The sequence below is a fragment of the Biomphalaria glabrata genome, chromosome 6 (genome assembly GCF_947242115.1).
Source record: "Biomphalaria glabrata chromosome 6, xgBioGlab47.1, whole genome shotgun sequence".
In the NCBI taxonomy this organism is placed as follows: Eukaryota; Metazoa; Mollusca; class Gastropoda; family Planorbidae; genus Biomphalaria; species Biomphalaria glabrata.
The window spans coordinates 25,634,954-25,651,589 of record NC_074716.1 but is presented as its reverse complement, the minus strand read 5'-3'; the positions used below and the strand labels follow the sequence as shown (position 1 = coordinate 25,651,589).

General features: G+C 37.6%; 1 protein-coding gene across 7 annotated transcripts in view; it reads left to right on the top strand.

Moving 5' to 3' along the window:
- Positions 1-16,636, top strand: part of LOC106050822 (CUGBP Elav-like family member 2) — a 186,560-nt gene that overhangs the window by 138,997 nt on the left and 30,927 nt on the right. For all 7 annotated transcript variants that reach the window (XM_056034069.1, XM_056034066.1, XM_056034067.1 and 4 more), the window contains exon 3: positions 812-910. In XM_056034069.1, the coding sequence (XP_055890044.1) occupies positions 812-910 (99 nt within the window). The remainder of the gene's footprint in view (positions 1-811; positions 911-16,636) is intronic.

The window sequence follows — 16,636 nt, the reverse complement described above, 5'->3', positions numbered from 1 at the left end:
AAGGGAAGTAACAGAGTATATGGCTGCGTAGACAATGTTTTAAATATGATATTCTTGCATCTAAATACACACTTCTCATCTTATCTTATATATTACAGATATTTCTTCAAAAATAAGATAATTACATCCTACACTAAGTTTAATAATTTTAAAAAGTTATTAACTGGATACTGAGTGGTAACAAGAAAAACATTCATACTTCCGCATTTTTTAAAAGACAAAACCTCCATGAAATAGCTATACATACATTGTAACTATATCAATAGATTGTAAAATGTCAACACACACGAGGCCCATAATTTACAACGTCGCCCAAACCATCCACACATTGTCCTTATCCCGATAAAACATTCAGTGAATTGTCAACACTGTTTTAATCATACAGTATTGAGAGTAACCGTATAATATATAATATGTATATTAGCTCATTATAATGTCTTTGAATGGAACCACATCTTTACAACAATATTGAATTTTCTTTCATTTTCGTTTAACTGATGGACACAACTATCCTCATTGCATTGTATCTCAAAAAGGAATAACTTTTTCTAACAGATCTAAAATATCTCTATACAATTCCTCATATTAGCTTGCAAACTGAACATTGTGGGGGAAAATGAGCTAGTCATTCTTTTTCCAGCGATATACATTAAGTGTCATATTTCTAGGAACATCGTTAGAGCCGTTTACAAAAACCGTGCCCACCCACCCATGTGTGTGTGTGTGTGGGTGTGTGTGGGTGTGTGGGTGTGCCAAGCCAAGAACTTTACACTGTCAGCTAACTACGTTCTCTTGAACTATTTCTTTGCAGAAACAACAACGGGAAACGATCCAAAGGTTCTTCTCGGTCTTCCAGCAACAGGAGACAGAAAGCAAAGTCCAAAATAGAGGGATCCACCATTTTTGTAGGGTGAGTCTAGTTAGACATCAGGACATCTGGGTGGTAACGCTTTCTCTCCTAATTAACGATAACATCGTTGATTTGATCACATTAAATTAATTTTGGGTGTTATAAACTTGTATTTGTGCTATATAAAAAGAGCATGCATTCTAGTTAGTCTAGTGAGACATCGGGATACCTGGGTATTAATTATTTCCTAATTAACGATAACATCGTTGATTTGATCACATTAAATTAATTTCGGGTGTTATAAACTTGTATTTATGTATTTGTATATAAAAAGAGCATGCATTCTCCTATAATTCTATATCAAAAGTAACGTTTTCTGATTACAAACAAAACTGTTATTGAAGTTTAATCCTAACAGGGTAGAATGTAGAGATAGGAAAAATGAACAAATCTGTCAGAACGTGAAAAATTAATTACGGGGATAAAGAGTTAATAACACGCCATGGTTTTTATACTAATAAAACTGTTATTGAAGTTTAATCCTAACAGGGTAGAATGTAGAGATAGGAAAAATGAACAAATCTGTCAGAATGTGAAAAATTAATTACGGGGATAAAGAGTTAATAACACGCCATGGTTTTTATACTAATAAAGAGATGTAATTTAGATCTATACGGTGTAACGCTAATAGCGTTACACAAAAAAACTAGCCTGGGTTTTTCTAAAATCTGATACTTGGTCTGTAATAGTAAAACAGTATCTACCTAAATAAATCGTAAATAGAGAACTAATACCTATATTTATAGTAGTATATATAGGTCTGTGGTTTTATATTATATAGCTTTCGTAATTATTTCTATAGAGAAATGACTTTTGTAATTTCTTTTACTGAAAATTTGGGCTATTCGTGTCTGACACATATATAATTTTTATGTGCAGCAACAAAGCCCATTGGGTTTTTTTTGTAGCCAATGATCTTACTAACTACTAACCAACTACCAACATTTGATATCGAAAGTTTATAATACTGCGTAGTTGAGCATGGTAAAACATTGACAAAGCTTTTTCGTAACACTAAAGGAGGACATTTTTTATTAGTAATCGTAATATTCTTTATCTGTAGTTTGTGACGTGACCACTGCTGACCACAATTACGTTCACAGACTTCATCATATTCCTTTATCTAAATCAGGGGTGGGCAAATTACGACCCACGGGCCACATGCGACCCGCCGGCCTGTTTTATGCGGCCTGCCGACACTTACAGAAATCAGGTGTGCCCACAATATATACATATAAAAATGCAAATATAATTAAAATAATATCTCTATAAATGATTGAAACTGTCTCGTTATAAAAAGTTTTAAGTAAACGAAAAGTACGCATATTGGCTCTACATCAATACACTCAATTCAAGACACAATCTCTGATCAATATCTACATCAATACACTCAATTCTAGACACAATCTCTGATCAGTATCTACATCAATACACTCAATTCAAGACACAATCTCTGATCAGTATCTACATCAATACACTCAATTCAAGACACAATCTCTGATCAGTATCTACATCAATACACTCAATTCAAGACACAATCTCTGATCAGTATCTACATCAATACACTCAATTCAAGACACAATTTCTGATCAATATCTACATCAATACACTCAATTCAAGACACAATCTCTGATCAGTATCTACATCAATACACTCAATTCAAGACACAATCTCTGATCAATATCTACATCAATACACTCAATTCAAGACACAATCTCTGATCAATATCTACATCAATACACTCAATTCAAGACACAATCTCTGATCAGTATCTACATCAATACACTCAATTCAAGACACAATTTCTGATCAATATCTACATCAATACACTCAATTCAAGACACAATCTCTGATCAGTATCTACATCAATACACTCAATTCAAGACACAATCTCTGATCAATATCTACATCAATACACTCAATTCAAGACACAATCTCTGATCAATATCTACATCAGTACACTCAATTCAAGACACAATCTCTGATCAGTATTTATTCAATGCTATGAAGAACTGTGTTAAATGTTGGATAGGCAACAAGCAAATGTAACAACTGATGGAACTCGATCTTTGACTGAGTTTTTTTTTTTTTTTTGTTTTTTTTTTGGCGGGTTTTTTTTTTATAAAAAGTATCCCAAACATATACTCTAAACAGGAAAGTTTGCACAAAGCTGCATAAAATTTCATCATATAATTGGATAAGAAACATAGTTATCGAATATTAGAGCTAGGGATATTGGCCACAGGTAGTTCCAATTTAGGAACAAAGTAATCCAATGTATCCGATAACTTAGCACGGGCAAGGCAAATAAGAACAATATAAAATCTCTAGGAAGAAATTGTAATGTTACTGAAAGTACATTGACTGTGAACTTGTTACCAATATTTCTAATGAGGAGTGGAAGACAGATTTCACGTGTTTCATAATTGCTATTGCAAAGAGTATTTTGCATATGAAATGTAAATGCATGTTAAATCTTTTTAAACAAGGCTTTCCCATTTCTACAAGCAAGCAAAAGAAAACAGGTTTTGTCATTTTCATTTGCTGAAAGGTAAAACTATTTCTAGTAAAATGATTAAAAGTACAAAACTTATTTAGATTCCTTAATTGTGCAATTTATAAAAGCAAATTTTAAGACGTCAAGAACCAGTTTTCAATACCATCAACTCACCATTCAGCTCCAGAGGACATAACTCCAAGCAAAGAGGACTTCCACTCAGTACTTCCACGGGTGTCATATGGGTGCCAGAAGCTGTATTTCCACACTTTAAAAAAAATGCTGCTGTTAACACTATTTGTGTACACATAAATCTGCTCTTCTTCTTCTACTTTGTTCTCCTGAACCGCGCTGTGGTTTCCAGATCAGTCAGTTCTCCGAATAGCTTTGGTGCTATAGGAGTGCTTTGGGGCCAGAGTCTTGTTCGGGTCTCTTGATTTAGTATGCACCACTGAAGGTGAAGGACATGGTCAGCCTTCTCTGGTGATGCTCCACAATGGCAAGTATTGCTCTTTTCGACATTTCACTTCCGGAACATATATTGTCTCATTCAGTAAACAAGCATTTATTTTTTTGTGGAAACTAAAACAGTATAATTACTGCTCGCTTTTGACTGACTGTAATTTGACAGCAGTCACAAGGGTAACAACTAGTAAGCTAGTTCCACAGTTCCGGAACAATATGCACGAGTGTAAAAAGTTGAATACTGCACATTAAGTACAACTGTATATTTGTGGGGATATTGTAATTTAAAAAGACAACAGCTATTTTACAAAAATACTAAAAATTGATTTTAAAAATTGCTAACTCTTGTTGTAATTCCTTAAAGTGAAGTGTATGAAAAAAAGAAACATGAATATAATACAGTGTAAATATGAATTAAAAGACATTCTACACAGTTAGCTAGAGTATCTTTCTATGATGTATTTAGATATGCGGCCCGCCATTCCCATTTTTTTTTATTTGCGGGCCCCGATATAAAAAGGCTGTCCCCCCTGGTCTAGAATACTCTAGATCAGGGGTGGGCAAATTACGACACGCGGGCCACATCCGGTCCGCCGAACACCTACAAAAATCAGGTGTTCCCACAAATCATACATATAAAAAATACAAATATTTAAAAAAAAATAGCTAATTTTAAATATCTATATAAATTATTGTAATTTCTGAGGCGAAAGAAACATTGTCTTAACATGTCATTCTAAAAAAGTTTAAAGTAAAAGAAGATTATTTTTAATTTGCAATATCTCGAAAAATTGAGGTAAAGATTTTTAATAATTTAAAGAAGATATCTCAACCATAAACTTTAAACGGGAAAGTTTTCTCAAAGCAGAATTGAGTATCATTTATATTATTGATCACATCTGAAGATATACCGTCTCTTTGTTCTGATTTTAAGGCAGCCAGGTTAAAAAGCCTTCCATAGGATCTACTGTGGATATATACTCCATCTTCCAGGGATTTAAAAGCACTGGTGAGTTCAACTGAAAAGAAGATGCCAAATAGTGTTGGAGCCAGAACACATCCTTGTTTTACTCTTGATGGAGAATGGCCTAGAGGCGGAACTGTCAAACTGTACGGTGCCCTGCATATTTTCATGACACTAGTTTCCGTAGCTTGCACGTGCTGGTACGAACTCCGCCGAGTGCAAAAGAAACGAAGCTGCATCAGCCAAGAGAAAGAAGAAGAAATCTACCCTGTCATCTAGCCCTAGGACAGATGCATATACATGTACGAACTGTGGCAAACTCTGCCGCTCCAGAATTGGATTGATCAGTCACACCAGATTCTGCCCCATCTCAAGACGTAACCAATGCTAGTGACTCATCTGGGCGCATCTATTGTCTTCCGAGACAGAAGGAGCCATATATTTACCTAATATCTCAGTAATGTAACTTATCACAGCAAAAAAAAAACTGTTATTCAATGGATACCAGCTCAGATACAACTAGAAGGAAATGAGAAGGCTGACACACGCCAAGAGTGGGAAAACTAATTCACAAATAAACTCTGCACTCTATCCAGAAGAATTGAAGAAATTAATTGTAAATATAATAAATGAGAAATGGACGAGCCCTCATCCAAATCACAAGAAAGATGACGCTTACTATAAGCTATCCCGACAAGACCAACGTCTAATCTTTCGACTCAGGACCGGACACAACAGAATGCGACAACACATGTTCCGGAAGCTCAAAATTGGGACCAGTGAAATCTGCCCATGTGGAGTATCACCAGAAAATGCCGACCACGTCCTCCAAAACTGCTCTCTTTACCAAGAGGCCCGTATAAGACACTGGCCCCAAAACACCCTAATAGAAAGAAAACTATATGGAGCGCTCCCTGATTTGGAAACCACTGCGCAGTTCATCTCATATATTGGTCTAGTCATCTGAACGCTCCAACATAACAAAGAGAACGAAGAAGAAGAACTGCTAGGGGTCTTAACCAAAGACAGTTCCTATGAGCCAGCTAGGAAAACCAGTGATTTGGCAGAATTTAAGTCATTGGTTAACATGCATGACTTAATGCATGACGCATAGGACGTAATCATCTTCTTTTTTGAAGTAACGTCTGTATTATATAAGAATAAGAAGCTTAACATGGGCTAGGTATTGAGAAGAAATAGAATTTTGAGGAAGAAATTGTAATGTAATGTTCCTTGAAGGATTGACTGTGACTTTCTTACTACTATTTCTAATGAAGAGTGGAAGACACACTTCATGTTTTCGTCGGAAGTACTGCACATGAAATGTATGTGCCTGTTCAAACGTTTCAAACAAAGCTTTCCCATTTCTACAGGCAAGCAAGTGAAGACAGTTATCATTTTCCTTTGGTGAAACTAGTTCAAGTGAAATGGTTGAAAAGTACAAGACTTATTTGAATTCTTTGGTTGTGGAATTTGAAAGCTAATAGCTAATTTTAAGACATCAAGAACTTTGAATCAGTTTTCAATACACTCTGCTCACCATGTAGTACAGAAGCTGAATCAGCTCTAGAGGACATACCTACAAGCAACTTATGAACTGAAAGAGAAGTTCCATTCAATTATTCCGCGGGAGTTTTATGAGTGCCACAAGCTGTATTTCTACACTTTAAAAACTTTGCTGCTAAACTTTCACATTATTTTTGGGCACATACATCTGTTAACCAACATTATTTTCTGCTTGAAAATAAACAAGTGTAGGATCAGGTTGATGCTGACTGACTGTAATTTGACAGTAGTCACAAGGATAACTTGTAAACTAGTTCCACAATTCTGGAACATTATGCACGACTGTAAACAGTAAAACACTTCAAAGAAAGTACAACTGTTCATTTGTGTGTTCATTTGTGGTGAAATTGTGAGATGTAAACAGACAATAACAAAAAGTTAAATGTAAATCTGTAACACAGTATAAATGTGAATTAAAAGACATTATATATAGCTAGCTATTGTAATTTTCTAAGTTGTAAGTACATATACATATATACATAGGGTTTTTTTTTGTGACGCCATACCGGTATGGCGTACCGTCACCTTTTTGAAAAAAAATATTTTTCTTGTATTTTAACGTATATTATTAATTTTTAGTAGTTAAAAGTTAAGCAATGAACTACTGAGTACCGGCTACTATTTTGGTTTAGAAAAAAAGCACTGTATATATATATATATGTGTGTGTGTGTGTGTGTGTGTCCGGCCCCATATTCCCAATTTTTTGAAATGCGGCCCTCGATAGGAAAAGGTTGCCCACTCCTGCTCTAGATTTTTGACAGAACAACAAAAACGATGTAAATGGGTCTGTCTCTCTGTCTTTCTCTCTCTCTCTCTTTCGGAATTTCTCCTGCAGTAGTCGTAGAGATGATATCATGTCTATAGTGGATCCGCCACTCCTATATCCACATTGAGACTCAGAGTATATTCTAGAAGCTATCACTTGCAGCCAATTTAGCAAAGATTTTGCCAACTGCTGAGGAGAGAGATACCCCGATAAATGTTGCAGTTACTCCGATCTCCTTTCTTCTTATATATTGTGACTATACTTGCGTCACGCATGTCCTGTGGGGCATGACCTACTTCCCAGCAGTGGCAGAAGAGATTATAGAGTTCAGGGGGGGGGCAGGGGCGTAGCTAGGGATTGGGGGGCTCGGGGGGATTGAACTCCTTGGCGGCCCCCTGCATTTTAACATTCGACATCATGACATAAGATAATGTATTTAATAAATACATACGCCTACATTTAAATTGGTACAGTATATCCGTAAAATTAACAAGAAATAAGCATTAGGAATCTTTTAATAAACAATACCGTTGTTTATTGGCGAGATAATGCACAAGTGACAAATCTCAATTCATATGGCTTCACGTCGTGATTTCTGTGCAGCAAAGGCATGTATAACATCATCTACATCGATACTGTCTAGTATTTGTGACTCCACTGACATTAAAGCCATGCTAAGCCATTCTTGCGTCATTGTGCCCTGAGATAGTTTTTGATATAGTTTTTGATGAACTTGACCTTTGAGAATATTCTCTCACATGACGCAATGGAAGTGCCTGAGTTAGCAGGATGGAGGTTGCAAGGTTTGAGCAGCTTCCCTATGTGCAGTCCAGACGTTTGTATTTCTTCTGAACTATATTAATTGGGCGCAAGAGATTGGACCAGAATTCCGGATAAGCAAAAAAATCATAATTTTCCACTGCATGAAGAAGATTCTGTGCACTGCTTCTTGTGTCCATTCTTTCAGTTGTTGACTCAGAAAGTTTTTCCAACAGCTTGATGATTTTGTCGAGATGCAAGGAAACTGCCGACGTAGCTTCTTCTCTTGCAGACTACCTTGTATTACTCTCCTAAACTCCAGGCTCCAACTTATTTCATTTTGGCCAATCTCTGGAGTTAATTGGAAAAAAAGTGAAACAATTCATGTACAGTTCAAAAAAAAAAGGGTGACTTGCTGGATCTATCTCAGCAAAATAAAGAGTTTCCAGATTCAGAGAGTGATTATCACAGTTCAGAAATGTTACTTTTGGATTTATGTGTAAGAGACTTTTCTGCAGGACAGACAGACGGCCACTCATTGTTGCTGCGTTATCATAGGTTTGACCTCTGCACAGATCAAAGTCCAGTCCAATGGACAAGTTCTTCATAATGTTTGTGACGATACGAAACTTGCATGCAAAAGTTCATTTGAGTTTTTCCCAGCAAACCGTGAGAAACTTTAATTTTTAACTTAAACAATTATTTTCTTGTCCACCCATAACTAATTTCTTTTAGGATTTATCTCCCCTCGCACTGTTTCTCACGGGACGAATCTCGACGTAAAACATTAACTAGCCTCTCTAGGGCTAACTTTTAATTTTGACCGCTGTGCAGGTGACCAACACACAATAGTCGCTGCACCAGCGCTACACGCAGCGGCCTAATAACTTTTCACACCTATTCTCCCCCCCCCCCCCCCCCCACAGGATACGCATCGCTCTAAGAATAGCATTGCACTCGGGCTGGACAGATACATATTCGCTTAAGACTTTACTCTCACGGTAGGCAACGAATATTGTCCATAAATCTGACCTGACGCCTGACATCTCCGGTACATCGATACATGTGAGAAAATCACCTTGCTTTCCCCCCCCCCCCCCCCGTTAAACAAAATGCCTCAACTATATGTGGTGGGTTTGGCACAGAAGACAACTAAATTCTAAATGACGAAGGCAACTCGTAGGACGATTCCAAACTTTATTATACACTAAAGACCTGCCAAAGGCAAACATAAAACATAATTACAAATAAACATAAACTAAACATAATTAATAGGCCTAAATACTAGATCTAACGAAAAACAAAAAGAAAATCTTATATCATCTCTTTTACAAACACAAGAGAGATATGGAACACCAAAAAAAAAAAAAATAAATAAATAAATGACAACATAGTTCTCTAAAAATAAATCAACTAGTTCTACATAACACTAACATACATTGTTTGAAGAGTTTCGCTCTTTCCTTTCCTTACAAAAACTATAATTAAATATAAAAAATCTATACACTCACAAATATACTGTTTCTTAACAAGCCAGTATCTAAACACTTGTTGTAAAAATACATTTACAAGATGGACAGTTCACATTCTATATAGAATACTACAGGTACGCATTTCAATAAATGAATTCATCTACATGCTGGCTTCTAAAAATAAGAATAGTCCAACATGAACAAAAACCGCGGTAGTGATATTCTATATAAACTACTACCGGTAATTAAATTTACAAGCTAATATGAATAAGTAAAATGTGATTACCTGCAGCCATACGTGAACACATGGTGTAGAACCAAGCACAAAGGGGAGTGGAGACGACTTAGGTCCAGTAATATACGGACATTACAGCGACAAGAAATGCCGGTCAAATGGACAGTGCCCACGTTGGTCTGCCTCTTTATGCGCGGACACAAGGTGCTATCTAGGGGGAAGGGTCACGTGGATATCGGGGTGGCCGGTGTTTCCTGAAAAGGTATCCACTCCACTACATATATATAGAGAGAGATCTAAGCATTCCAAGTTAGGCCCGCTAGGATTCATACAGTCTTCTCTGTTAGGAAGTTAACTCGTGAGGTTTCATTAGGGACAAACGGGTGAGTGTAAATATTTTACTCTACTTATTTTATCTTATAGGAATGTGTGAGTACACATTAGTACACAACCACGTTCCCCGTCATTACATTATGACCTTATTATGTATGTACATTGTACTATTTTATGTCTATGCCATATCTTCTTCACATAGTATTATTAATGCCGCTATGGTTGTCTACCTTTGAAACCATAGTTATTATATTTGATTATTGTTATGTTTCATCCATTCCTGTATCTTAGTGATTGATGTAAACAATACCCTTGCGTGAATCTAAGTACTGTCTAAGAACTTAGATCACAGTGCTCTAAACTTACAGAACCCTTGTGAAATTAATCATTTCACATTTCTATTATGTCTCTCATACATATTATTATGTCTCACAAGCTTATGAACTTACAGTTCCTTGGATGAGTTTAATTTTGATTAATTTTATCAAACCCTATCATTGTATATCAATCCCTAGTATTTTATTTTCATCTTATCCTTTAGTATATAGGTCTAATATGCTCATTCCCCGTTTTACTATAACTGATTACTTATCGTCGTAATCAAATTTAATGGATGAATCTTGACTAGTATCATCCTTCATTGTATGATAACATATTTATTGTGGTTATCTTACTCGTATCTGTTTTGTTATTCAGTTATATACATGCTTGTCTTAAGTGCCTTATTGGGATTGATACCAATGCCTGCATCTGAATGATTGCAAGGCATATTGGAATCCCTGCTCAATGCCTTTAGGAGGTTCCTAATTGTCTGTCTTTTCCCAGCCTGGTTGCTACCCCTGGTTGCTAAACACGATTGCTACACCCGACCGCTATAACTGACAGATCTCCACCCAAATCTGTAACCGGAGCAGACCACACCAGATAACCCCCCCCCCCAATTATATACCTGTTAGCAAGAAGGCATTGCCTACTGTCCTTGGCCTTAACATATTGCCCAGTGTCCACAGTGCCTTATACTGCCCAGTATCATCTGCCCAGTACCCGACCTAAACTGTCCACTGCCCAATAGCTATTGCCTAATGCCGACAGATTAGAGCAACCTTCGCTGCAGAAGATAAACTGGTGTTGAGTTAGTACGGCTCTCTACGAGCTAGAGATCACAGCTGAGAGATCGTCCAACTACAACTTAGTCTGCAGCACCAACCCTCTCTACTGCTAAACAGGCAGCGGCCTCACCCTAGAGCCAGCTTGCCTACAGCATAGAGACTATCCCGAGCCGACGTCCTAAGACAGAGCCGGATGAATCATCCTTCTGAGTGCCAGTCCCCCGACCTCCAGAAGACGACCCACGACCCACGGGCTAGCAGCTAAGCATATAAGTAGCCAGCCATAGGAACAATCTTCTCTTCCAATCACTCACCAATTAGCAATCCATGATGAACAGTTATGTTAGATATTAGCACCTTCATGTCATTTCTTAATTATAATTTTATTTGATCATTTATCTTTTGTAAACTTTCATTTATTAAATTATTTTTATTTATGAACTTATAATATTGGTCCATTCTTACTGTTAGTTGCGGTGTGCCTGTACAAAATCTTATATGTGAGCGGGATAAAATAATACAATTTCCCCTAGACTTAAACAAACAAGCCAAATAATAATAAATTAAATATCTCGTCACAATGTTGTCCATCAGGTTTCAAATTTCAAAGTAACCAATGAATGACTCTTTTATTTCGAAATTATCAACATTCCAGTAACGAACTATTAGGGATACCTGTTTTTGATGAGAAACATCTGGGTGGAATCAAGCATCAGAGAAAAGTAACAAACTTGCTTGACTGTCCCAGCAATTGATTCCCTAACTTTATTGCCATCAAGTTAATTAAATTGAATTTCTGGTGACAAATAATGTCTTCCCATATTCGATTCTGTGTAAGTGGTGTTTCGTAACTTCATCAAATTCTGCAAGAAATTTCGAAGATTCTAGGAAGTTCCCAGCATTTGGTGAATTCGGTTTTTCGTTGTGACCACGTAAGATTGAGTTTGTTTTTGCTACATGTTTCAGAATATCTCTCCAATACATGTACTGCTGATTTTTCAAAATGTGTGCATGAAACATATGACATTTCATCTGGTTCTGCTTAAAGCTTTTCTTCTTCTAACTTCCTCTTCAAAAGAGCATGTCTGTGGTGGACTCCTTCTTTACGTTATTTCAGTCTCTCAGGTTTCTTCCATTTGGTGAAACATAAGTCCTGGTTTGCTCAATGCACTAGATGTCTTTTCTGATGCCTCAGAAAACGGTACACATGGAAAACAAAGCAGACACCCCAAGTGTGAAGAGAAGAGGAGCCAAGATCGGTTGCTAGTTTTTCCTGTTGGTAGCTTTCTGGTGAACCATGATGTCAAACTTCGTGATTTATTTTGGGTAAACCCTACTGGAAACAAATACCGTTCATCTTTGTTTTGGCATATGTTACCCTTAACACAATCTTTGCTGGCAGTTCCTCAGATAAAATTCAAGGCTGGATCTATCCGAAGTCTTTGTACTTAATTACCATCGCATGACTCATCATCACTTACTTCAGATGTTTTCTCTGACTGTAGTACAAGGTGGAGTCTCTTCAGCACTACTTCTTTCATCAAGAGACATTTTCACTTCTTCGATTGCTGTATCTTTGTATGAATCATCTGAATAGTGATATTTTTCTTCGACACGTTCGTGGTCGCCTTTGATTTCAGTGCTCTTATCAGGCTTCCTCTTACATTATAAGGATGATGAAATAAACTACCCTATATACCAAGTTACTTCCTTGAAATTGAGAGTAACCCCGCAAGGAAAGAGTTAATACTCTGTGTGGAATACATAGGCCATGCAACAGGGTCACTCACTTATATAACAATGTGAAAAGCAAGATAACATGACAGTGACGTCATATTTAATTTATTTAAAAACAAATTTCGGACACTCATTTGGGAGGCCCCTCAAGTGGAGGCCCGGGGGGATCTTCAGATCCTCCCCCCTCCTCCCTATCTATGCCACTGGGGAGGGTGATTTCATTTCGGAAGAGGGTGGTTTTACCCGAACCCGCCCCCCCCCTGGTTACGCCCATGTTTTTGTTGGGTTTTTTTTTTGGCGATCCTCTGCGTGCGGTGGCCTCCTACGAGTCGCTCCCGGGCATCGTGCCCCTCCTCCCTTAACTACGGATCTGCACTAGGGGGGTGCGGACCACACCAGGTGACACCGAAGCAGAAATAAAATGCACCTTTGAAGACTTATGCATTATAGTTGCTTCATATTTGAGTAGCCTGTTAATGGCCCTAAACGAAGTGATATCCAAACTGTAAGAAATTCAATAAAGGTACGTCGTTTCATCTTTTAAGTACAACTTTTTATTTTTCGTAAGACTAGCTAGCAAGAAAATCGAATCTTATGAAGGAGATATTTCAAAGCATCATCCCCAACGCAGTCTGCCACCTTCTAGCATCAGAACAGACAATGTTTCTCAACTAAAGTACCATGGTTCTTTTGAATTAAACATGCCCGCTACAAGTCAACTTGACAAATCATTTCATTCTATTGGGCTTGTAATCTTCTTACTATAAGAGAGACGAACGTATGCCAAAGGAAGTCTTTTTTTTTTGGTGGGCTAAAAAACTCCCCACGGAAACGCTTCAAAGACCAGCTTAGTCGCCAACTTACATTAGCTGACATAGAAGAGAGCACCTGGTTACATGGGCCTCAGAACGAGAAGCTGGAGGTCACTCACAAAGGCCGCGGGATACTCATTTGAGACCAAAAGAAAATCATCTGCCGAGAACAGACGCAGACGGCGAAAAGAAAACCTAAATCGACCAACTGCGGTCAATGGTTATGCTTGCCCTGAATGTGGCAAAATTTATAGGTCACAGCTGGGGCTGCGCAGGCACGGAAAATACTGCATTCCTCAATATTCTTCGGACTCGAAGACAAGCATTATTATTATTATTATTATAGTAAGAGAAATAAGACTTTGCAGACGACAGGAAGTAAGTTTTTGAAGCTCAAAATGCAGAAAAACTCTTGGCGCCCGAGGCTTTTCCCCGGAGAACTCTATTGTCAAATATCTCGGTATGTTATTCCTAGGATTCTTCTCAGCCATCACAGCTGTGCCACGATTAGCCTCTTTTCAACTTTTCACATCTCGAAGCGTAGGTGGCCGTTATGACAATGATTGTATTAAGGACGTGGATCTCCTTGCTAATTGATTGGTTTGTTCAGATAGGCCGTACTTTTGGATAGACGGCTTTTCCTATCCGAATTCAACATCGTGACATACATCTCCATCGATTGTGATAATACTGCCTAAATAGGTGAACTTTTCTATTTGTTCAAGATCTGCATGACCAATGTTGATGTGAGTACTGGATGACCTGCAGCCAATACTTATAACTTTGAGTGTGTCTCTATCGAAGCTATCCGTTATCTATTTTAGACATTTAATTGTATTTCCGAGTAATTCTATATCGTCTGCAAATTCTAGATTCGTCAGTCCGTTTGGTTCATGCCATGGAATAACGACTACAGCTTGATTTAGGTTTTCTTTAAGACAATGTCGATGGCTAGCCAGTGGCGTAGCAAGGTACCCGTGGGCCCGGGTTCAAGAATATGTTGATGGCCCCGCCCCTCGCCTTCCATGTGACAAAAATTTTGTGTGTCAAAGAAATCCAGTAGTTTGTATGTATCGGTACATTTAATAAAAGGCATAAGTTCTTGAGCACATCTGACAGAATCATTTTAGACCATGTTTCTGTTGAACACTGTCTGAACAGAATGTGCAAGTGGCTGCTTTTGTTGAAACAATACCTGAAGACTATTGTACTGTCCGCTCATATTGAATAACCATCATTGCCTTGGCATCGTAAGTAATTTAAAGAAATATGGCGCTATTTTATTACTTGAAAGTATTTGTTCAATCAATCCTGCAGACTTCTGGTTCTCACAAATATAAAAACCTACAAATGAATCTCTGATTGCAATTTCTTTGGGTAGTTCGTCATCGGAGTTCACAAAACATTTTCAGAAAAAAATGCAAATTTAATACATTTTTAATTCTCTTTGAGTGCTGTAAACCTTGATAGAGAAAAATGGCACAGATTGGATCTCCTTTAGTATTTTTTCTAAAATGGCACCGTCCAACAGGTCTATTATCTCGTTTTGAATCTGTGGGTCGAGGTAAAGGCTATGATTTTGTTTTCTTAAGAATTAATGTACCGCTAAGACATTGTCGTTGTTACCTGTCTCACACGATGACTACTAAATGAAAGGTGCTGCATGCTCAAGTCAAAACTAACATTCACTATGCGATGAAATGACTTTCCGTCAGTACTTGTCAACTTCTTCAATGTGCTCCTTGTTTACACCATCCACCGTTCTCAGTCGTTCATGGTGTCTGTTTGTTTTGGCAAGCTTGTTGATGAAATTAAATAATTAGTAGGCAGATTATTGCGGGATGCCATGGTCTATTATTTTTCAGGCGATTCGCGATGGAAGCTGTCAAAGGTTGTTTTGTTTAAATCCACACAACTGATAAGCAGCCTTTTGTTGGTATTCCAGGCTGTCAAAGGTTGTTTTGTTTAAATCCACACAACTGATAAGCAGCCTTTTGTTGGTATTCCAGGCTGTCAAAGGTTGTTTTGTTTAAATCCACACAACTGATAAGCAGCCTTTTGTTGGTATTCCAGGCTGTCAAAGGTTGTTTTGTTTAAATCCACACAACTGATAAGCAGCCTTTTGTTGGTATTCCAGGCTGTCAAAGGTTATTTTGTTTAAATCCACACAACTGATAAGCAGCCTTTTGTTGGTATTCCAGGCTGTCAAAGGTTGTTTTGTTTAAATCCACACAACTGATAAGCAGCCTTTTGTTGGTATTCCAGGCTGTCAATGGTTGTTTTGTTTAAATCCACACAACTGATAAGCAGCCTTTTGTTGGTATTCCAGGCTGTCAAAGGTTGTTTTGTTTAAATCCACACAACTGATAAGCAGTCTTTTGTTGGTATTCCAGGCTGTCAAAGGTTGTTTTGTTTAAATCCACACAACTGATAAGCAGCCTTTTGTTGGTATTCCAGGCTGTCAAAGGTTGTTTTGTTTAAATCCACACAACTGATAAGCAGCCTTTTGTTGGTATTCCAGGCTGTCAAAGGTTGTTTTGTTTAAATCCACACAACTGATAAGCAGCCTTTTGTTGGTATTCCAGGCTGTCAAAGGTTGTTTTGTTTAAATCCACACAACTGATAAGCAGCCTTTTGTTGGTATTCCAGGCTGTCAAAGGTTGTTTTGTTTAAATCCACACAACTGATAAGCAGTCCCTTTTGTTGGTATTCCAGGCTGTCAAAGGTTGTTTTGTTTAAATCCACACAACTGATAAGCAGCCTTTTGTTGGTATTCCAGGCTGTCAAAGGTTGTTTTGTTTAAATCCACACAACTGATAAGCAGCCTTTTGTTGGTATTCCAGGCTGTCAAAGGTTGTTTTGTTTAAATCCACACAACTGATAAGCAGTCCCTTTTGTTGGTATTCCAGGCTGTCAAAGGTTGTTTTGTTTAAATCCACACAACTGATAAGCAGTCCCTTTTGTTGGTATTCCAGGCTGTCAAAGGTTGTTTTGTTTAAATCCACACAAC